Source organism: Lacerta agilis, chromosome 7 (assembly GCF_009819535.1).
Source record: "Lacerta agilis isolate rLacAgi1 chromosome 7, rLacAgi1.pri, whole genome shotgun sequence".
Lineage (NCBI taxonomy): Eukaryota > Metazoa > Chordata > Lepidosauria > Squamata > Lacertidae > Lacerta > Lacerta agilis.
This window is the reverse complement of record NC_046318.1, coordinates 43020137-43043613: the sequence shown is the minus strand read 5'-3', so window position 1 is coordinate 43043613 and position 23477 is coordinate 43020137. Positions and strand designations below refer to the sequence as shown.

The 23477-nt window shown below is 41.1% G+C and overlaps 1 protein-coding gene across 5 annotated transcripts in view; it reads left to right on the top strand.

The window, feature by feature from the left end:
• Positions 1-23477, top strand: part of OSBPL1A (oxysterol binding protein like 1A) — a 73016-nt gene that overhangs the window by 24796 nt on the left and 24743 nt on the right. For all 5 annotated transcript variants that reach the window (XM_033155052.1, XM_033155053.1, XM_033155055.1 and 2 more), the window contains 5 exons: positions 245-370; positions 4694-4775; positions 6059-6165; positions 17992-18154; positions 21995-22151. In XM_033155052.1, the coding sequence (XP_033010943.1) occupies positions 245-370; positions 4694-4775; positions 6059-6165; positions 17992-18154; positions 21995-22151 (635 nt within the window). The remainder of the gene's footprint in view (positions 1-244; positions 371-4693; positions 4776-6058; positions 6166-17991; positions 18155-21994; positions 22152-23477) is intronic.

Here is a 23477-nt window from a genome sequence, read left to right as displayed (position 1 = left end):
GCTGCCCCGCAAGACGAAAACGTCAATGGGGCTGCCTCGCAAGACGATTTTTTTTCCCCCGGCGCGAAAACCTCCGCGCTGCATTGCCGCTTCACTAGACAAAAAATTCGCTCTACGAAGACACTCGTAGAACGAATTATTTTCGTCTAGCGGGGCACCACTGTACCTTATTAAAAGTTTAAAAGTAGCAAATACTGCTTTCTTCTCTAACCCCCCCTTTCTTCCCCCCCTTTTTTTCTTGCAGAACTGGGTACAGGCAATAGAAGACCATTCAGCATACAGCACACACTATTGTACTCAGGAACAACTGAGCGATGAAGAAGAGGAGGATGACACAATATCAGTTGCTGAGCTACAAGCTTCCCTCAAAGTAAGAAAAAGCTTCTGTATCTCATGCTACGTAGAGGTCTTCTTGACTCTCTGAATTTCTGGATAACTGTGACCCTAGGGCCTTTCCTCTGGAGTACACCAACACGAGGTGCCCTGGTCTGTGCAACTAAGGTTTAAAGGTGTACATAATAGAACTTAAAAAGTCTGTAAAGGAATCTCTCTCCTTTTGCTTTCTCCCTCCTACACACACACACAGCTTTATCTTTAAGCCACTCTCTTGCATTTGAGCTGCTATTTTCCTTTGTTCTGTATGAGAACAACAACAGGTTGAATTTCCTTGCTTTTGCAGCCAGATTTGGGGGTGAGGCACAGATCTGGGGATTCTAGCCTATGCACTTCCAGTGTTTAGAATTCCTGGAACAAGCTCTTCAGCTTTCCACTCCCGTCACTGCTATCAAGCTCAGAGAGATGCAGAACTTGTTGGTATAGGGCTTCTTTTGATTTCTGCTACAAGTGCTGCTACTATTTCCTCATTTTTTATTTATTAACATTATTCCTATTGTAGCCCAGCATTCAGCTAAATAGTCTTGGCATGAGTTGTACAAAAGAGCACACAGTTCATGATAACCGTTAAGTTAAAAACCACTTCCTGAAGAAGCAAGACGTTTACAGATAATGCCACACATTTTTAATTTCCTTTGGATTTGGCAGGACACCAGAGACTTGTGGTATATTGGTAATACTTTAAGTTAGAAATATACAAACAATACACTACATGGCAAACAAATACTCCTAAAACAGCAGTGAAACAGCTAATCTTGCATCCAACTCCTAAGGTGCTTCATGTTACAATTCACATCTGTTAGTATATCTAACAAAGTAGTACTGTTAGTTCAGGGATTTCTGGCTGCACAATGGAACTTCTCCTCCCTCTTCTTTAAAACAGCTTCACATATATGTCCCATGTCTGAAGGTCTTCATGGCACTACTTAAAATAGTGTGTAGAATATATCAGCTTCTTCTACTACTGTGGTTTTTTATTTTTATTTTTTAGAACTAGCTATTGGGCAGATATAGTTCTTCTGAACACTTTCCTGCCTGCTTTTAAGTTGTCTAATAAGAAAGTAATTAACTTTTCCTTTGATACCAAACAAGGAAAAAACAGTCACTTTAAGTTACATTCATTTAAGTCATTAACTGGATGTAATTCACTTCTAAAGCAACTTTAATTCAGTCTATGTAGCCATGTGAAACTCAAAACAGGATGCTGTCCAGAGTAACACATTCTCATTTACTGGGCGGGGGAGGGGGGGAGTGCGAAGAGGGTTTTACTACTTCAAGCCAGAAGAGGGAGCTCATCTGTTTTGTTTAAATATTTCTGAAGACCTGTGTAGGTATTTCTTAAAACAACAACAACAACAACAACAACAACAACAACAACAACAACAACAACAACAACAACAGTATTTAAGGATTATTTGAAAACCTCTGATTATAGGAAACAGTTCTAGCATAAGAAAAAAAGCTCAGTAATTGATTTTCATATTAATAAATAAGGTAAATAAGTAAGTTTAACTAAATGCATGGTTGCAGTGCTAGTAAAGTAATTTTTTATCCTAAGAATAATTTGATTATGCATATCTCAACTCTTAAGAATTATCTTGCGTACAAAGATACACTTCCTGTGGGAAGGGGGATTATTGGTTTGTTGTCATTTTTACTTTATATTTTGTGGTTTATATATTTTAATTTTATGTTGAGATCTACAGATGAAAGGTGGTACACTAATAATACTAATTTGGAAAAACAACGATTTTAGAGATTGGATGGCCAATTGGGGTTGTATTTAGATTAAATTTATCCGGTATTTTAAAACCTCTTAATGAACTTCATGAGTTTGGTCATCGCTGTTGTTGTTCAGTCGTTCAGTCGTGTCCAACTCTTCGTGACCCCATGGACCAGAGCACGCCAGGCACACCTATCCTTCACTGCCTCTCGCAGTTTGGCCAAACTCATGTTAGTAGCTTCGAGAACACTGTCCAACCATCTCATCCTCTGTTGTCCCCTTCTCCTTGTGCCCTCCATCTTTCCCAACACCAGGGCCTTTCTAGGGAGTCTTCTCTTCTCATGAGGTGGCCAAAGTACTGGAGCCTCAACTTCAGGATCTGTCCTTCTAGTGCGCACTCAGGGCTGATTTCTTTGAGAATGGATAGGTTTGATCTTCTTGCAGTCCATGGGACTCTCAAGAGTCTCCTCCAGCACCATAATTCAAAAGCATCAATTCTTCGGCGATCAGCCTTCTTTATGGTCCAGCTCTCACTTCTGTACATTACTACTGGGAAAACCATAGCTTTAACTATACGGACCTTTGTCGGCAAGGTGATGTTGTGTTTGTTCTACTAACATGAGTTTGGCCAAACTGCGAGAGGCAGTGAAGGATAGGCGTGCCTGGCGTGCTCTGGTCCATGGGGTCACGAAGAGTCGGACACGACTGAACAACAACATCCATACTTCATCCCAATTTCATTTCTTTATACTGTACAGATCTTCCAAGGGGCATACCTGGGAACATAACTACAGCATGTGCAGAACTCTAAATAGAGCCGGTACATGCTGTACTGTTGCAGATAATTTCTGGAGAAACCTTACAGCGCATTGCTCATTTCAGGGCAACTAGTGAATAATTCTGCTTAGTCTATCTTGCTTCATCAGTGCCTTAAAAATTTATGCTGTGAAATTTGAGCATCAGCTGTGTCACCTTGAAAACAATTGTACTTCTGGAAACTAGAGGACATACCTTCAGCCATAGAGGGCTTGACTTCAGAAATTGATGTTGTGTTTGTTCTTTTTCTGCCCCAGTATGATGGTGCTTCCAATAGAATAAACTATAACTCAGAATCAGCAATAGTCATTATTAAACACTGAGTGTGGGTGAGCAGTGTGGCAAACTCAGGATTCATTTATTGGCTTATTAACAGGGCAAATCTATGTATGTCTACCAGTACTTAAAATTAGGTCTAAGATTAATGGGACATATATATAGCTGGATTGCAACCTAACTGAAGCTAACCGTGCAAAGGACAGTATATATACTGGTGGAAAACCTGTACTTTTCAATATGTTGTTGGATTCCAACTCTCACCAGACTGAGCCAGCATGGCAAATGGGCAAAGATGGTGAGAATTGTTGTCCAGCAACACTTGGAAGGCCATGGTTCCTTCCCCCTAACTTGAGAGAGACAAATAGGTATAATACTTCCTTAGATCAACCTATAATAATATTATGTGGGTGCCTTGATTCCCCTGAATTCCTCGGTGCCAGATTCCCCTAAATATCTGATAGGTGTTAGAATTTCATCAAGCCTCCTGAATCCCTGGATCCAGCAGGGATTCAGTTACCAGAATTGCAAGGCCAGCCTGCTAATGGCCACTAAGTATGAGTTGTTAACTTAACCAAGATGGTAAATACGTAAACCATATATCATAAAGACACCACAATCTCTGCTGTGCCTAGACCCATGGAATCTACTCTGCTGCAGAGATTGAGGTGGCATGTAACAATATATCCAGAAGAGTGTGCAAGCCTCTGAATTACAGTAAACTGCATATGCTACTACGTTTGCTACTACATACTAAATTGCTTATGCCACTGTGTTTGCCCATTAAGAAGTCATTTCACCTATTTTATCTCTTTAGGGCCAAGGTAAAACTCATAAATAGCAAAGAAAGTTAGGAGAATGGCTTCTGAAAATCATGGGTTTTTTATTTTTATTTTTTTATTTTTTAATGAGCTGCTATGGCTCTTGGATGTCCTTTATATTGTGGCACTTTAGAAATAAAACCATACATTTTAACCTTTTTTAAAAAATGCTGGATTAACACTTGTGGATAACTTTTTGTAAAAATTCACATGTGAATAATATGAGCAGCTGCTCTCTTTATGAAATAGAGGGCCAAAGTAGATGAGAATTGGAGATCTGTAATCAGATCTCCGTCCCTTTGTTTTTTTGAAACAAGCAACTGCAATGGAGGTGCACCTGGATTAGGACTGTGGCATGGTGAGGGGACACTTGACATTTCCCCAGTGTAAATCCCCCGCCAAAGCTGATATTTGTCTCCTTAGGGGAAAGTCATGGTTCCTCCATGGCTGCTTTCTTTTCTGCTTCTCTTTCTCCTTTTCTCTTCTTAAAAAGGTACCTTTAGATTAGAGATCTGTGGTGGCATCTCTCATATGTCACCTAGTTTGGCACAAAGTTTTAGAATGATGTAGGTCATGTTTAACTGGAGAGAAACTCTTTAAGATTCGTTATCCTGAAAGTGTGCAGTTTTTCATAGCATACCAAATTTCTGTTTCCTCTCCACAGGTTGCACAGTCATGGCAACAAAGACTTGATAAAGAGATTTCTGGATTCCTCACCGTAATTAGGTCATGTGACACTTCTCAAGGTGACTTGTTTTTGTTCATAATAAGGAACTCTCTTGTTGCTTTGACACTTTCCAAGCTGATCAACAAGAACAGCCTTAACTAGTTTCTCAGTAAATATGGGACCACCCCTGTTCTGTCTGACCAGATGTCTCAATCAGGCCTTAGTAATGGGTGCAAAGTTAGCTGATCTCATATTCAGCGTAATTTTTGCTCTTTTGTGTCCTGATGTTTGCAAGTAATTTAACTCACACATTTTGATGCAGTTTAATACGTATTTTTCAAAAGGTTAACTTCCACTTTCTGTGTGTCCCTCAATCTAGAGAATATGCACAGAGAGGGGGCAGGTTGGCTTAGATACAAGCAGCGACCATTTTGCGTGTGTTTGATTGGTGTGTGACCACCGGTGCGCAAGCCGAAGGGAGCAGACTTAGATGCACTTTGCCGATGACCTAGAATGCAACCCCCTTGCAAACGGGGAGTGGCCTGTACAATGTGAAATTAGAACATTTAATTTAAGAAAGTAAACCTGACAAGTATTGTAATACTCATGTTTCATAAAATTGTGTGCATTTAAGCTGCAAAACCTTCCTCGTCAAGGCAGTATTTAATGCATTTTTAGAAACGAAGAATTCGCTGGGGACAGAAGCCTTCTCAAACTTATCACTCTGGAGTTCTCTTGCCAAAACACCTGAACTTTCTGCAATGCTGTTAGACTAGCATTTCATCTTACAAAATTCTTATACAGGCCTACAGTGTTCAGATGTTTCTAACTTCCATTGCTCTCAGACTGTCAAAATTTTGTGCAACATTTGTAAATGAAGAACAGGCTATAACCATTAACGGAGGATACAAGATTTTAGAAGTTGTGGTAGCTGACTCAGAAACACAAATTTAGGATTATGTAGTAATGTGCCATCCAATTGCTATGAAGGAAAGGTTACCGTTCAGATATTTTCCCCTTTCAGGCTTGTCTAATAGCAATCATACTGTCTATCGAAAGCACTGTCATGGTTTGTCCTTCTGTCTTGTGATCATAGTAAATTGTACTTCCTCCTAGCTAAGACTTATGGGTTTTATTACAACAGAAAGTAATTAAATGTTCTCTAATTAGACATTCCTTTTTCTCAAGTCAAAGATATCAAGTGTATCCTATGTAAGAATGGCTGATGGATAAAGGTTCTGGGTCATGCTTCTGTGAGACTGTTTTAATAATAAACTTTGTAGGTTACATCAGCTAAAACAACAACAAAAGGTGGGGTGGAATAAAATAGTAACACATATATTACCTGCCCTTCTTCTAAAGGAATGCCTACTTCGTTTCTCAAGAAGGCTGAAGAGGTTTCTGAAACATCAAGAGAAACTTGTGAAGCACTGAGCAATTGTCTCAAACTCTTCACTAAGCAAGAAGGGGTAAGTATTTCTATATGACATACTCTCTGTGAATCATAACAATGGCAAGTATCTATAGAAGAACAATATAAGAACATCATTTGGATGGGATCTTTTCTCTCCTTTGCAGCCTTGAGTTCTGATTGCTGAGCAATATTCCCTATTGGTTTGGACCACTTAAGAACTTCAAATATTTAATGCAATGTCACTTAAGTTCATAGCCTGAGAAAACATCTGAAGTGTTCTCACAAATAACAAATGCAGTTTTAGCAGAGAGACATTGATAATAGAACTCTAGAACACTGGTCAAGTTGATAAAAAGAAAGAAAGATCAGAAGTGGAAGAAATATTGGGTGGAATGTACAGTCTGCTTCCAGGGGGAAGCAAAAACAAGAATATTGTGGCTCCTTAAGGTGTAAGCTTTCATAGATGAGTCAGCTTCCTCAAATGCATGAACCTTTGGTTCTCACTGCAGCTAGAATTCAGTTGTCAAAAATCCTGTCCGTTTTAGACAGACTTAAGGCTCTCTCAAGATGGTTCAAGTTCCACAAAGCCAGCAGTTTCAAAACTAATGCAGACATGACTCATTATTGGTAAAGATGCTGTGCAACACTTAGCCTCCATGTACCCCCATTTTCCTTAAGTCTTTCCAGCCCAAATACAGATGAGGATGAAGTACTTGGGACCAGCAAATATGTTCCATGTTGTGCTGGTCCTTAATATGTTGCTAGACATCCTCCTTTGAGTTTCCCTGTGCCTGTTGTTGCTTATGTCTGAAACCAGCAGGATGGGGTGTGTTTTTTTTGTTTTTGTTTAGGACTCTACTCTTTACCATCCTTATGATGGCTTGTCACTGAGGAGTTTTTTTTTGTGATGCACTACAGCAGGGGTTGGCAAGCTTTACCGGCCATGGGCCGGATCACTCCCATGGAGATCGTCTGTGGGCCGGACTGGCGCAGTGTGACACTGGAAATCGCATCTGCAGATGTCTGTGGCACCGGAAATCGCTTCTGCGCATGCCCAGACACTGGAAATCGTGCCTGTGCAAAAGCAATTTTTGGCGTCTGGACATGCGCAGACGCGATTTCTTGTATCTGCGCAGGTGCGATTTCTGGTGCCGCTCGGCGAGTCCCCGCACTGGGCAGCGCTGGTTTAGTGCAGCATGTGGGGGACTCGCCGAGTGGGCGGCTCAGTTTGGGGGCAGCTCGTGGGCCAGTAAAACAGTCTTTGTGGGCTGCATCCGGCCCATGGGCCACATGTTGCCGACCCCTGCACTACAGTAAGACTGAATAACGTGAGAGGTCAAAGTTTCTTATTCTGGATTTGAAACTCCAGCATGAATGAAAGAAAAATATTCACTATCATATGACTTCAACAGTGGATACGTTGCAAAATGTTTGAGGATATTTCGGAACCTGAAATGCTTGTTGGGGATAAAACAGGTTGAGTGGTGGTGTGCTGCAACAGAACAGGATTTAACCCCTTAGGTTGAATCACATGACAAGGACTTAAATTACTCATGTGCTTACATAAATCCACTGCTTATTATAAATTAATTAAGCTCATGGGAAGACAAATAAAGCTACAGCGTAGCCATTTGTTTTCAAGGTAAATTGTTTTCAAGGATAACTGGGTGCATTACAGAATGTTGAGCTGTGTCGTACGGTATTGTAAACTTGCAAAAGCTCACCGTTAATCTGTATGGAGATTATTAGAATAAAGTTATGGCTGAATCTAAAAGGTTTTTATGGTGGTAGATGTGAGTTCAGCTTTGTTTTTCCTTTAGCAAGTTGTATTGCAAATGAGGAAGCAAGCTGACCGTGACTCGCAGCACCAGTTACATGACAATGCAGCCCATACAGTGAAGCTATTGTAGGTTCTGCAAAAATAGTCTTGAATAGTGAAAATCTGAGCATATGTCTTCTGTTACAGTTGAGATAGGGAAAAAGTGTTGGAAGAGGGAAGGATTTGGTAAGTTTAAACTTCACAAATAACGGCTAAAAATGCATCTAAGTAATGCATCTAAGTAATTATTCATTTGGGCTGTGCTCTTAAGTAATGTATATACTTAAAGTGAATATTAAGATGATGATGATGATGATAATAATAATAATAATAATAATAATAATAATAATAAATTTATACCCCACCCATCTGGCTGGGTTTCCCCAGCCACTCTGGGCAGCTTCCAACAGAATGTTAAAATACAACAATCTATTAAACATTAAAAGCTTCCCTAAACAGGGCTTTCAGATGTCTCCTAAAAGTCTGGTGGTTATTTTTCTCTTTGACATCTGGTGGGAGGGTGTTCCACAGGGCGGGTGCCACTACCGAGAAGGCCCTCTGCCTGGTTTCCTGTAACTTGGCTTCTCACAGTGAGGGAGCCGCCAGAAGGCCCTCGGCACTGGACCTGTGTCCAGGCAGAACGATGGGGGTGGAGATGCTCCTTCAGGTATACTGGACCAAAGCCGTTTAGGGCTTTAAAGGTCAGCACCAACACTTTGAACTGTGCTCGGTAACGTACTGGGAGCCAATGTAGGTCTTTCAAGTCCGCTGTTATGTGGTCTCAGCGGCCGCTCCCAGTCACCAGTCTAGCTGCCGTATTCTGGATTAGTTGTAGTTTCTGAGTCACCTTCAATGGTAGCCCCACATAGAGTGCATTGCAGTAATCCAAGCGAGAGATAACTAGAGCATGCACCACTCTGGCGAGACAGTCCGTGGGCAGGTAGGGTCTCAGCCTGCGTACCAGATGCAGCTGGTATACAGCTGCCCTGGACACAGAATTGACCTGCGCCTCCATGGACAGTTGTGAGTCCAAAATGACTCCCAGGCTGCGCACCTGGTCCTTCAGGGGCATGGTTAACCCATTCAGGACCAGGGAATCCTCCACACCTGCCCTCCTCCTGTCCCCCCAAAACAGTACTTCTGTTTTGTCAGGATTCAACCTCAATCTGTTAAAATAGCTGTGTATGGGATTTTTGTCAGGAAGGTGAGGGATAAAACTGAAATACAATGAAGTACTGGTTTAGAAACAGACTAAGCAGCACTCCAAAGCCAAGCATCCCAAACAAAAACTTTACTCAATGAGGCTGATATTCAGAGGTTCCCACTGAATAGTCACAGCATGTATTAAATTAATACTGAGCAGTATAAAAAATTTTTTGAAGGGGAAGGGCCATAGCTTAGTGGCAGAGCATCTGCTTTATGCAAAAGGTGCCAGGTTCAATTCCCAGTATCTCCAGATAGGGCTGGGAATTTCCCCCGTTTGAAACCTGGGAGAACTGCTACCTTCTCAGTGTAGGCATTACTGAGCTAGACTGACCAATGGTCTGATTTGGTATAACACAGCTTCCTGTTATTAAATTTGCTGCAAGTTGCAAGATGATTTTACCCATATTAAATGTGTGTGTGTGTGTGTCTTTTCCCCATTGACTGGGGCATGGGAGGAAAGTTTATTATTCTGGAATTGGAACTCCAAAGTTCTGAAATGCCCTCCAGGAAAAGAATGTGTAACAAAAACTTCCCTTTCTCTAGCAATTAAGGTAGAGTCAACGTTTGAAGAATGGGGGAATGCAGGGTTGTTGTTGTTGTTGTTGTTGAAAAAGGAGTAGTATTCTGTGTGGGATATGAGCAGTAAGCCTTACAGAATAATGGCATAAACCTGTAGGGCGGAGACTGCATTTGCTGTTTGTTAAGCTTAAATGAATTGTTTTCCTGCTTGAAAATATTTATTGTAGATCCGCAGAGTGATCTTGGGATAGTTATCTGGATCAGGACTGCAGCATGGGGAGAGGCAATCTTGCTCCAATGGAAACTTCTCCCTACCACCGCTATGCAAAACTACAGGATCACAGTAGCAGGCCAAAGGGATAAAAGTCCATTGACCCCACTCCAGAGAAGCCCCCCCCCCCCCGGTTGGCATTTCTGCAGTAAAAATCACACACTCAAAAGCAAACAACCTGATTAATGCCATAGTTCAGACCTTAGCATTGCACATATTAAAGTGCAACACTAAATATAGCTGTTGTGGTCAGGGTCAGAATAAAAGCTGTATGGTGCTGGGTTATAAAATGTGTTGGGTCCCTTTGTACCTAATCCAGTTTCTGCCATCCATGGCCATTAAAAAATGTACTGAAATCAGATGGGCACCTGTTCCTATTCTTTTCTCTTTATTAAAATACCGTATTTTTCGCTCCATAGGGCGCACTGGACCATAGGGCGCACCTCGTTTTTAGAGGAGGAAACAAGGAAAAAAATATTTTTCTGGTTTTCCTCTTCTAAAAGCCCTGGTTTTTTGAGGATCAGCTAAAAGTTTTGCAGCTTTTTTGCAAAGGGAAAAGCCCTGTTTTTTGAGGATCAGCTAAAAGTTTTGCAGCTTTTTTTGCAAAGGGGGAAAAGAAAAGAGGAAAAGCCCCGTTTTTATGGGGTTCAACTCACATTTCTGCAGCTTCTAAAGGAAAGGGAGCCTTTTCTACAGTTTCCAGACAGATAATCTAATCAGCTAGTCACATGTCGCTGGGGAAACAAACAACCTCCCTCTGCAGCACATTCAACAAAGGAGGGCGGGGCTGAAAGGGAGCCCGGGATTCTTATCTCTCTCCCAATCTCTTGCTGATCAGCTGCTGAGCGGAGTCCTTTCAACATCCCCTTTTCTCTTTGTAAAATAAGAAGCATGATCCTCTTTTGGCCCCTGGGCAATTCAGCTCCAGGGACCACCATTCACTCCATAAGACGCACAGATATTTCCCCTTACTTTTTTGGAGGAAAAAAGTGTGTCTTATGGAGTGAAAAATACGGTAGCTTCAGAGGACTTTTTTTTGGGGGGGGGAAGAATGTCCGTCTAGTTTATGAAGTTTGTTGCTGAGTGCTCCATGTGACTCTGCTTGTGAAATAAATCTATTAATGTGTTGATGATGGTTGTTTCTTTAAATAGCACCATTTTGTGTTCTGTTTCGCAAAATGAATGGAAAATTAAAATTCTGAATGCAATGTGAGATACTCATTTACATTTTTTCCTGAGAATGTGGTTCAGATTACAGGGATATTTAACATCCAGCTAGGTCACTCGGGCTGCAGTCTTAAACTCATTTACGGTAATAGGAGCCATTGAACAAAATGGGACTTGTTTCCAAGTAAATACTTTTAAGATTGTGCTTAGAGGGGAGAGCTGCTAGGCTTCATAGCACTGTTTGTAGGCCAAGCCTAGGCTCATTTAGTTGTTCTTCAGTGGTGTCTTGTTGGGTGGCGATTCTGGGGTTAATCTTCATCATTTAGGCTTTTTTTGATTCCCATTCCAGCATAACCATCCAGAGGTCTTTTACCTTTATGGGAAGTTTCACTGTTGGATTTTTTGCCTGTCAGGGAACTGTGAGGAATAGGAGTTCTGCAAAAATGGCTGACTTCAAGTTGGTATAACAAATAACTAAACATCCCCCCTCCACCCTGCTGCCTTTTGAATTGCGTGTTGTGGTTAAAGGTGGGGCAAGACACACTTTCTTGTCTGTCCTGTCTGTCCTGAACTTCAGAAGACTCAAACCTGTGCATTTTTACGCGTGGAGGAAGGAAGAAGTATGTCCCACTGCGTTCAAAGGCACTTTAAATTTCGAATAGACATGGTTAGGATTGCACATTTAAATCCTCCTGAATTCAGTGGGGCTTAATCTCAGGTAAACGGTATTAGAACCGCAGTAGTATTGTTCCTTGGCAAGCCCTCTTCTTGACAAAAGTTGCACTCAAGCTTCAACCGTAATGCGTGTCTTTGTGGAAGAGAGATATATTTTCGCAGCAAGCAGCAGGATGCCTCCGTGTGGCTTGCTGCACACATGCTCCCTTTCCCACTCTTTAGGACCCAGCAGGAACTCGAGTCAGTACTTGGGTTAACGGGTTTGCAGCTCCGGCGAAGTCTTGGCTCCCCTTTCCCTTGCATCGGCCGGCTGCTTTTCGTCCTGAAGTGCGCGCGGGGCGGGCGAAGCGAAGGAGCAGCTTCCGTTTCTCCTCCACCATCCCTCTCCGACTGCCGCGTCTGTCTTGGCCAACTCCAGGAGACGCGGAGACCGCGTGGGGGCGCCCCAATTTGGCCCTCCAGAAGCCGACGAGCAGCGCTTCTGAGTCAAGAGCTTTCTTCTTTTGCTTGCAGCAGCCGGTACTAGGAAAGCGCCGGCGACCTAATTAAGCTGGTGCTGCGCCTGCTTGCATGTATCGCCGCTATCCTTGGTTGTTGTTGACGACCCGGGACGTCTCTTGAAAGCCTTCCCTGCTCGGGAGCTGCGAGCCTGCAAACTGGCCCTGGGGAGTGGGGGGGGGGAAGCAGCTTGGCTCTCGCGATAAGCCCTGCAGAGGCGTTGGTGCAGTTGCAATAGCGGCGCCGATTTGGAGAGCGGACTAGAAAAACGAGAAGGTGACTGAGGCGGCGGCAGCAGCCGAGACCTTGCAGGGCTGCGCGCGAGGTCAACAATGCCCTGGTGACAGAGGCGGGAGGAGAGGACTCCGGCTGGGCGGCTTGCAACGCAAGACGACGTTTGCCAGCAGCTCATAGGATTCACCGTGTGTGTGTGCGTGTGTGTGAAGGTGTAGAGCACAACACACGAGCTGGAACGGTAGGTTTCTCCGGGTATGCAGGTCTTGTTGTGTGTGTGTGTGTTTGACATCGGTGGGGAAATATTCCGGAGGAAGAGATGGAAGGTGCAAGGACAGGAGGGACAGATCTGGGATTCTGACACCATGGGAAGGACATGCTGCCAGGCTTTGCCGCTCTACTAGGCTCAAAATCTATTCCATCGTCCCCTGACCCTGGTAGCTTGTGCTATGAAGCTGAAAAGTTAGTTTTCTCTGGTGCTTTGTTTTCTGATGCTGAAAGTTTAATGGCTTCCGTCTGACATTGGAATGCATTCCCCTTTGCTGTGTCAAGGAGCCTTTAAAAATGCCTATGTGTTAAAACATAAGTCAGTTCTCAGAACTGAGTTCAGGACATTTTTTTTTAGTACTGGGGGCTCCTTAAAAATAAATAAATTGAAGCTTAAGTAGAGGATGCAAGTAAAATTATAGTTTGTGGTATTACTTCACTGACACAGCTTTTATAGTTTCATAGAAGTTGGTATTGTTGTATTTCAGTCTTTGCAAACTCCAAAGAGATGTTCAATATTGACATTGAGGCGTTTTCAGCGATATCACTATAGTAGCACATAAGATACAGGTAAGCTTCCTGTCAGGTGTGTGTTCTGTAGAACAAAGGATATGCGTTGGCTTTAAAATGCAGTACATGCAGATCTTCATCTTAATTTGAAGGTATGAAATGACACTGAAACTAAAACTGACTAATTTACTTGAAGTCTGTGATGTGACTGAAATTCAGTAGTAACCTAACAAACTGCTATGCCCTTGGAAGTTAAGCCTATTAGTTTTCAGGGTTCTTACAAATAAATGTATTTAAAATTGAAGTTAAATTTTTCATAACTTAATTCTGTTTATTCCTTTGTGGGAAGCATTTTACTTCTTAAAAGAGTGGTGTTTGGCTGGCTTTATTATTTGCTGCAGTGCTTCTAATTAATCCACAGTTTTCTGGAAACTATCGCGCCATCTGCAATGTACATTTAAAGTACTGTAGCATTGTACAACTTTAAACAGTCATGGCTTCCCCCAAAGAATTCTGGGAGGTGTAGTTTAAGGGATCAAAGAGCTGTTAGGACACCCCTTAGAGCTACAGAGAGCTACAGTTCTGAGTTCCCTGGGGATGGATAACCTACTCTGCACATTGTAGCTCTGTGAGGGGAATTAGGGGGGCTACCAACTGAAGCATTTTTTAAAAGATTGGTCTAGTGGTGGCTGTGTTCATGATAGTTAAATAGAACCTCCAGGTTCTGAGACAGTCTACCTTTTTGTACCTCTTGCTGGTGGGCAAACAGCAGGTGAGGGATGTCACCTTTAGGCTAGTGGCAGGTTGCAAAATCAGGCTGTGGGAAAATGCTTGCTTGATTACATGGAACTTTATGTCTCTTCATGTTGTAGGGGACTGCTGTCTTACACCCACTTTTACTCATGCTGAGTTTCCTACATGGGTATCGCTTCAGTGTAGGAAATTATGACATACACAGCATGGGTGAATGGGGGTGAAAAGTAGTGCTGATGTGCAGTCAAAGCTGTGGGAACTATGGTTATTTGACCTGCCATTCACTGGGTACTACTAGAGTTGCAGCTAAACTAAACCCATTAACTCCTTACCCTCCACTGTAATCAAGCTTAAGAAGGCGTAGCTATATTTGTTCCCATTCATCCCTTGCTACCATCCCAACTACAATTTTTAACTGTAAGGTCCTTGTGGGCAGAGACAACTCATTCTCGCTTTCCGTTTCTCTCTCTCTCTCTCTCTCTCTCTCATATTTTATTTCTTTTTCTTAGGAAACATTGGAAAACACAGGGTAGTAAAGTTCTATTCAAAGATGAACTTGCTCCAAACTTTAAACATTACAACAATGCCGCCTACGATTATGTTAGCCCATCCCTCATTCTTCTAGAACGAAAGGCTGTTATTTATTGCCCACTTGAAGGTCCCATAAGAGACTTCAAGCACTTATAAAGGGAAATCTCAAGTGCAACTGCAAATATCTAGCTTACCCCATCTGAACTGAAGACCATAAAAAAGTATTTCGAAGGAAAACAGGGTGATGGATTAATCCCTAGAATGTTGATCTTTCCCAATTTATTGTGGCCCTTAGGGGATTTATTTCCAGCTCCAAATAGTATGAGTATTGTGTGTTGTGCAGATGTCTCTTCATGACACTTGGCACACTCCCTGGAAAGATGTGGAAGTGTATAAGCCTTGCTTATGTGTTACAGGGCTGGCCCTACTCCAAATGGCACCCAGGGCGAGGAATATTTCAATTCCCACCCATTTGCTTGGTTTTTGAAATCCTTTTTGTGCATTGTGTTTGCAGCCCTTTTCATGGTTTTGATGCACAAGTTGCATACTGTGTGTGATTTGTTCTTGTTAGACAAGATGGTGCATTTGTGCATTTGGATCGTATCGCAATCATGCCCACACTGTTCACTGAATGCGACTGTTGAAAGGCTTCCCACAAATAAAAAGCATCTGTTAGTACAGCCATAGCCATGCAGCTCAGTGTCCCCAGCTTTGCAAGTGAATATGTAGTTTTCAGCTGTTGAGTGGATCATTCAGTGAATTGTCTGCTCTGACTGGCAGCAGCTCAGTCTTTCAAGTTAATGTGTTTTCTAATCCTGCTACTTGAGATCCTTCAACTGGATCTATAAAAATACCTGCTGCCGAGAGCATACTCAAAATCGTTACATCCAAATTCATGAGATCCAGAATGTTGCTGTTCCTGCCTCCTTCAGTCCAGATGGCGATAAGATAAAGTGCAGAATGCAAATTATAATGTAAGGCAGTGGAATTTGCTCCAGATTGTTACTATTTGACGTAGAAATTTGAACCAAGATTTTGTAACTCTTCCAGGGTACATGGTAATTCTTAATTAAATCTTGTTCTGAATATTATAATATATATATATTTCCCCTGGCTCAATTATTTTCCCTTACCATTTTTGACCAAAGTGTGCACTACAAACAGGAAAAAACATACCGGTACTTTCTCTGCACAGTGAGTTGTGGACCCAAGCATATGACCATGTGGGAAAATTAAGTGATATTTGGGGATCTAAAGCACCACTTTTTTCAGTGCCAAATTAATCAATTAATACGTTTATGTCGATACTTGAAACAACCTGGTGATAGATCAAGGTCCTCTGTTTAAAGTTGGCAAAAAATATACAAGTGCAGGGTTGTATTCCTTTCCTTACAGAAGTCCCTTCGCTCCAGAGGAGGCTTCCATTAACATAGATGGAGGAGGAGATGTACTTTCCCCTTTCTCTCTGAGATGACTTCACTTTCCTTCTGCACTCCTCCAAAATATGTTCCAGAGAATTAGGGAACCTCTTTGGAACAGCCATAGGAGGTGCTACTGGGAGGTGTCATTTGGTACAACCCATATTTTATGACCAGGTTTAGTAGTTTAAAAAAGCCAAATTTTGTGAGACATATTGGTACTGGTGGTTCAAGTTACTTCAGCATAAATAATAATACCGTACTTTTAGCTGCCATTAAAGACACAATGTTAAATAGAAAACTATAATTTTAAGTGTTAATTCACTTAAATAACTCTGTAATGACTATGAGCAGTCTTTCAGTGATGGAAGTTTATTTGGGTAGAGGACAATATTGGGCATTGCCTCCTGAGTTTCAAAGCTGTAGCTCCTTCCTTAACTTCTCATACTAAGTTTAATCAGTATTGCACATACATCTCTAGTTCTCTGCTGTAGATATGAAACATGTGAAGTACCGTATACAAAAATATAGGGCTTCAAATAAATCAGACTTAGAACTGCTCAGATTTGGCCTGTATGATGGGCACAATCCTGCCATTCTGCTCATACAGCCATTCTTACAATATATTAGGGAAAGAAAGAGGGATATGGAGGGTGGCAACATGGAAACGGGCCTTTTCTGTGGTGGCACCTCATTTGTGGAATGGTCTCCTCAATGATGCTTGCCTGGTGCTTTCATTACATATATTTAGGTGCCAGATGAAAACCTTTCTCTTTAATCAGGCGTTTGGCTGATTAACATTCTGTGACCTTTTAAATGTGTCTGTGGAATAGGGTGTTATTGGTTTATTTTGCTTTGGTTTTACTATGTATTTTGTGTTTTCATTTTGTATTTTTATGTTGTGAACTGCCCTGTGATCTTCAGATGGTGGTATACACATTTAATGAATGAATAAATGAATGAACCATCAAATTTCCTTTAACTCCACAATAGACTTCATATAGTGAGCCTGTCTTGTAGAACACTGAAGGAAAACACTGCTGCAAAGAATGGCCTGATTCATGAACATTCTAATTTGACTCTGCAGGGCCTTCTCTGTAGTGGCACTCTGTTTATGGAACTCCCTCCCACCTCTTGGAGGTGCACAGAGTGCCTTTGTTAGTGGAGTTTCACTGTTGTCTTTAACACCCATCTTTTCACCTAGGCCTTGGGGTAATTTAGGTTGGTGGGTGACACCAGCTATCGTTGACATACTGTGCTGCTGCAGAAAAACAGTGCTTTTATGGTATGGTTTTTCAAATTGGTTTTATCATTGCCGTAAAATTTATTTTTGTTTAATGTGAATAATGCATACCTCCTGGAATCCTGATGAAAGGCAGTGTAGAAATATAGCACTGTAAATAAATCATTGTAAAGGAATTTGAAACAGAGCCACCACTATAGACCACAATGTATTAGAAGACTGATAATGCCGGAAGGCTTTCTGAGGGATCCTAGGGGCCAATCATTTTTGGGTTTAAAAGTCAGTACCAATATGTTAAATAAAACCTGGAAACAAACTGCCTGTCAGTGGAGCTCAGTAATAACATACTATACTTAGAGTTGCCAATAGCTAAGGAGCTGCATTCAGGACTAGCTGAACTTCATTGAATCATAGACTCAGAAGAGCCTGTTGTGTTTTACCCCAAGCTCATACTAGCAGTTCCATTAATTATACAAAAGTTGCATTAACTGATTAATAGGAAACTTACTTTGCCTTTCATAGCGCCTTCAGTTTTAGTTGCCAATTTTACTTAGGCAAATTCTTTTTGTAAGCTTTCCTATTCTGTGACACATTAAAATGGTGAGGCAAAACTTCATGGTGAGTGCAGAAGTTCCTCGGTCAACTCAATCCACTTCTCTGAGCTTGTTGACATGGTTTAGTTAGTAAACTGGAGCCTATTCTTGAAATAGCTTTCAGTTTCACGTTCTTGGGAGAGATGAGAATTTATTCATACATGTTTCTACTTATAGGTGAGGAATCTGAAACTGGAGCACGAGCAAGAGAAAAACAAGATCTTATCTGAAGCTCTAGAAACACTAGCTACTGAACACCATGAATTAGAGCAGTCACTGGTCAAAGGGTCACCACCTCTGAGCATCTTTAGTGAGGAACAGTTCTATGATGCTGTTTCAGGTAAGTGTGTGACATAGAAAACTAAAATGTTAGGGTTCTTTTCTTTAAAAGACCAGGGTCAAGGGTGTGTGTGTGTGGGTGTGTTTGTTTATGTATAAACATATACATATATACACACCTTGGCTTCTCAGAGTAATGAGCAGAAGAAAAGGACTATTATGTCACAAGTAGTTTGCAGTATATAAATTTTGACTCTGGCTAGGAAGAATATGTTGAAAGGGGCGGGGCAAAAGTAGCAAGATTTGGGTGCGAACAGCTGCTACTGGATCAGGAGTAATGAATTGTTTACTCTAAGTAGTAGGTATGTAAATATTGGTTTATATGCAATAGAGCTCAATTCTTATAAGAGCCACGATCACTCCTAGCCTGGCTGCTTTTTGCCATCTGTTTCTTGCCTTTCCACCTACAGCTAATGAAAAAGGATTTTAGATCATGATTCAAAAACTAAAATGTGGTTGGTGCAGGCTCAGGAGAAGTAACACTTTAAAAACCCATGTTCAGTGTCTAAAAACAGATTAAAACATAATACACACAATTTCTAGCTTGCGTGACCAAAATGCATTAGATTAAATTGAATCGCCCTGTTGTGAGGAGAAATGCACTGTAATAAACTAGGTGTTCAAATAGGTTTCTGCTACTGAAACCATTCAGCTGGCTAGGATTTCAGGGTCATCTTAGAATGGATAAGTAGTTGTCTTGACCATGTATAATGTGTCCTCTGCAGAAAATAAGAACCAGACCTCTTCGTTTGATTCCTATTTTTGGATAGTGACTGAAGGAAAAAGCCTGTTCTCTGAGAATGAGGGATGCAATGTGGGTTGGAATCCCTTTTGCAAACTTTGTTAAGCTATCAAAGGATTTGAGAGAGGTTTTGCTACCAGCAAAACCCCTCACCAAGGTCAAGAAATGCTAGAGAGAATATGTGGTTTGGCTAACTTTCTTAAGAACCTTCTCTGTGTTACTTCTCTACAGGCAGCGAGAAAATGTCATTAAGCAGGAGGCTATGGTCTGCCTAGTTGCCATTTGTCTTGTTGATAATTGTTTCTCAGCATTAAATTGTCTTGTGAAAATTATTTTTTCACGGAACCTGAAAGACAACACAGCTGCTCCTAATGTGTGCATGCATACCATAAGTGTCTTCTGATATGTAGAAATATAACACAGACAAATTTAGTGACTGTCCCAGAAGGTAAAATCTATCAGAACTTAAAGAAACCATTCTGGTGGAAGAACGGGGTTGTCTGCGATATAGGTTATTTTTGTTATTTATACCCCGCCCATCTGGCTGGGTTGTTAGAATACATACAGATGTTAATATAAAAGTTTAAGCCAGGATCTGTGCACTTGTATCCTAATAGAACATCTAAAGCTCCTCTGGTAAAACTACATGTCTGGTATGCTTTGTGCCTCCCCAAGGGAGTGGGGGTTGGACTCCATCGTAGTGCTGCTGTTTCGAGGGAATGTAATTTCTCATTTGTTTGTGAAGTTTGATAACATGATCAAATTTGAATACTGCACCAAGTAGTCGATTACTGAAATGTAATTCAGGGATATTACAGTTTCCTTGTATGAAAGGGATTGAAAATTCACCCCCCCAAAAAAACCCCAATCATCTTGGGCAGATAAAGCCAAACCTTAAAAAAAAAAAAGCTTGACTCTAAGTGAGAGGAAAAATGTAGGCTATTTGTTTTCACTTGAAACTGTGTATTATGGTCCTTGTAAGCTGCAGTTTTAATTAATTGATACAGTTGTACCTCGTGTTGCGTTCGCTGCGGGTTGCGAATGGCATGGGATACGAACGCGCCAAACCCAGTAACGGAACGGAGTGCTTCCAGGTTCAGCAGGTCGCAGATGCGCACCGTGATGTCACGTGCATGCGCAGACACGCAGAATTGCAACCTGCGCGTGCGCAGAATCGGCGCTGCGGGTTGCAGACTTCTTAGGATACGAACGGGGCTCTGGAACGGATCCTATTCGTATCTAGAGGTACCACTGTATAAGACTTTACAATTGGTAGGTCACCTGGAACCATACAAATCCCTTGTTTTAAGGACTTACCTAAATTAATACAAGTTTGCCTTGTTATGCTGTCCTTCTGTAAGTGGATAGGAATAGTCGGTTTACGATTTTATATCCACGATAGCAAACTCTTTTGAAAAGTAAAGCTCCCTGTCAACTTGGGATGTCTGTCAGGAGATCAGGAATTATGCAACCCTAAGGTCTCTTGTATTACCTAAATGGTTTCCTGTGCACCATAATTAACCTGTAAAGCTTCACTTGTGCCTTACAGAACAGCTTGCTCAGCAGCTAGTTGCCCTTTAAAAAAAGAAAGTCTGCATGTTTGGTATAATAGGACTTACCTAGTAGACAGCTAGTTAGCTAATATTTGCACCACGTAAGTATTAAAATGTTATAAGAGAACTCTCCTGTACATTTTGGTATCTAACACTAGGAATAACTGACTGCAAAGGGAAGGTTATGAGCCAATTTCATGATGTGAAGAATCTGCTTCCATCCTGAGTTCCGTGTATCCAGTGTCTTGGATTGCTAATATCCATACATAAAAAACAGCCAATATGTTCCAGCTCTTGAAATTTTGCATTGCCATCTATGCAAACATAGTGTTTGCTTTGATCAGATTTGTTTACAGCACAAGCTGTAAACATTTATGCAAAAGGTCTGTGTGCTGTCTTCAGTTCCTTTTCTGTGTTTGTAGCTGGGTTAGAAAGTAAGTGACTAAACTTGGTTTTGCCAGACATTGGAATTAAAAACACGTCCTCAGTCTCGGGAAAATATGTTCTATGAAGCCTAGGGTGGTTGTTGGTAGGTTCTAAGCTCTTTAGATAGCACCTCCTCCTCCCTATGGCTGGTAAAAGTACAAATAAGTGTATTTAAAATAGCAAATGCAAATCTGAATCTGTGTGTGTGTGTGTGTGCGCGCGCACACACACACACAGTTGGTGAAATTTTGTACTCCACGTTTAAAAATAGAGATCTACTGGCCCTGAATAGCATTACCTAGTTGGCTTTTCTACCCATTTGGGTGAATGAAGGTCATGGAACTTGTAGTAATGTGTAGATGCAGCTGATAACTGAAATCCTGGGCATCTGCCAGATGGGTATGATTCAGAGAAATGCTGGTCCTTGTTGAGTGTATTTCAAAGGATTGTTATGTGTGTAACCAATGCGAATGCACGTTGTGCTCATTTACCATGTTTACCATAGTTGGTAAAAAAAAATGTTTTCCTTTCCTCATTGGGTTGTACTTGCTGGTGAGTATATTTGCTTTAATGTGTCAAGCTGCGTTTCACTGTGTTTTTATCCTTTATTGTTGGGGCATATGAGTTTGAAAAATCTTGATGTGCATTAAAAAATAATAATCAGGAGAATACCTGGTGTTAAATTTAGCTAGTAGCACAGGAATTAAATGACACACCTAGAGGAAAAGGCTGGATTCTCATATTAAAACTATGAAACAAGAGTTGTGTAGGAACTCGTATCTTAACCCTGATTCCAATAAGTATGATTAAAGGACAGGCTAATATTTCACCTGTAGCAGGCCTAAGTTTAGGAGTTGGTAAGATGTTTTGCTGGTACCCTGTACTTGTCTGTCCCTGCTCACATTCCCATCTTTGTATAATCCTTGGTGCTGAACAATTTGCTCACCCATGTTCTTTCAGAGACTCAGTCTCTACTTGTACTAAGTTTTCACTGGACAAATGCTGTCATCAGTACACCATAGGCTACTTAAGTTTCATTGCGCTGTGTGAAGGAGGTGTCCATTAGCCTGAGAAAGGCTAGCCTGAAGTGTGTCTCATTTGGCGTTCATCTGCCTTACAGATTCAGAATCCGAAAAATCATTGAGTGGATTTGAAACTGTGACAACTTACTCATTAGAAGACAGTGTGGATTCTAGTGACACTCTAACATCTGACATGTCTGGAGAAAAGACCTGTAAAACTGGAGAGACTCTGTCAAATGGCATCAAAAAACACAGGTAGGATTTTTGTCTAGAGAGGCTGCAACCTTTACTGCTGTACTAGAAAAAAAACCCCACCCCATATGTGGTATCTATAAAAGATACTTGGGGGTACTTCTGCCTTTCCCTTTGAACAGTGGTGGAACAGAAGTTCATTTATACGAGATCATCTTTTTTGTTGTTAACATTTTTTAAAAAAAGTAGGGTACATTGATGTGACTACACCATGTTGCAAATGAAATACATGAATTCTTAACAATGCATGTTTCTGACTCATTTAAATTTGTCTCACTGACATCAATACTGGTCTCTTGTTTCTTCATGTTTTTTTAATGTGGGTCTCTTACTGCTTTTTAAAAAAAGTTTCCAGTTACTTGATCGCCTTTGCATTATCTTTCATTCAATGCTAGTATTGGCCAGATATTTCAATATGTTTTTGTAAACAAAAAACATCAAAAGCAAGAGGTCATATTGAAGACAAAATGTCACACATCTTCTGCTTCATCTGTTCTTAACTTTTTTTTACATGTAAAAGGAGGACAATAGATCCCGTGACATGTAACAAATACTGCACCTTATTTCTCAGGTTTCAATGCAGAGAGAATTTAATATGCGCACATTTATTTTTTACTTCCACTGTTTCACTATCACTAGTTGCTTGGCATAAAGACGGTGACCTTATTTTATTTGCTGAAGACAGGGCATTCAAGAGAGAGAGTTCGGTTTAAATACGTTTCACTCTCATATGTATCATCATTTACATGCTTGCCTCTTGGCTCAATTTAATTCATTCTGATCACTGCAAAATGGCACCGTGGCTTGTGTGCAGAATGAAACCCATCATGTCTTCACCCACAATTGTTGTAGGACTGTAGAAATATTTCAGATTTTTTGGCACAATGAAATTTAAACGAATAAGCAGTCAAAATTCCACACCCCTCCCTCAGATTGACTCTGTTTAATAAATGATAACCAGCACCCCCCCCAATCTCCCATGCCTCTTCTCACGTTAGAGGAGATAGTCCTGCTAATGCAGTTTGCACAGTGTTCATTCAGTGGAAAAAGGAAGGATTAGGGTCCTTCATCAAATGATTTTTTGCTAGGATGCAAAGATCAGCTCAAGGCAGCTCTAACTATAGGAAACAGTCTGCAACTTGGCAGCTTTCCACAATGCTTGTTGTAAAACTCTTTTGCCAAAATGGTAAACAAGAGGTGACAAGAGCCGCCAAGCTCTTATTTGTTCCCCAGTCCCCTGGCATTTCTCTTCTTTCCACTACAGATGTCTCTCATTAGGCTTTTTGGTCACTTTTTTTTTTTTTTTTACATCTCTATAATTTTGCCCCC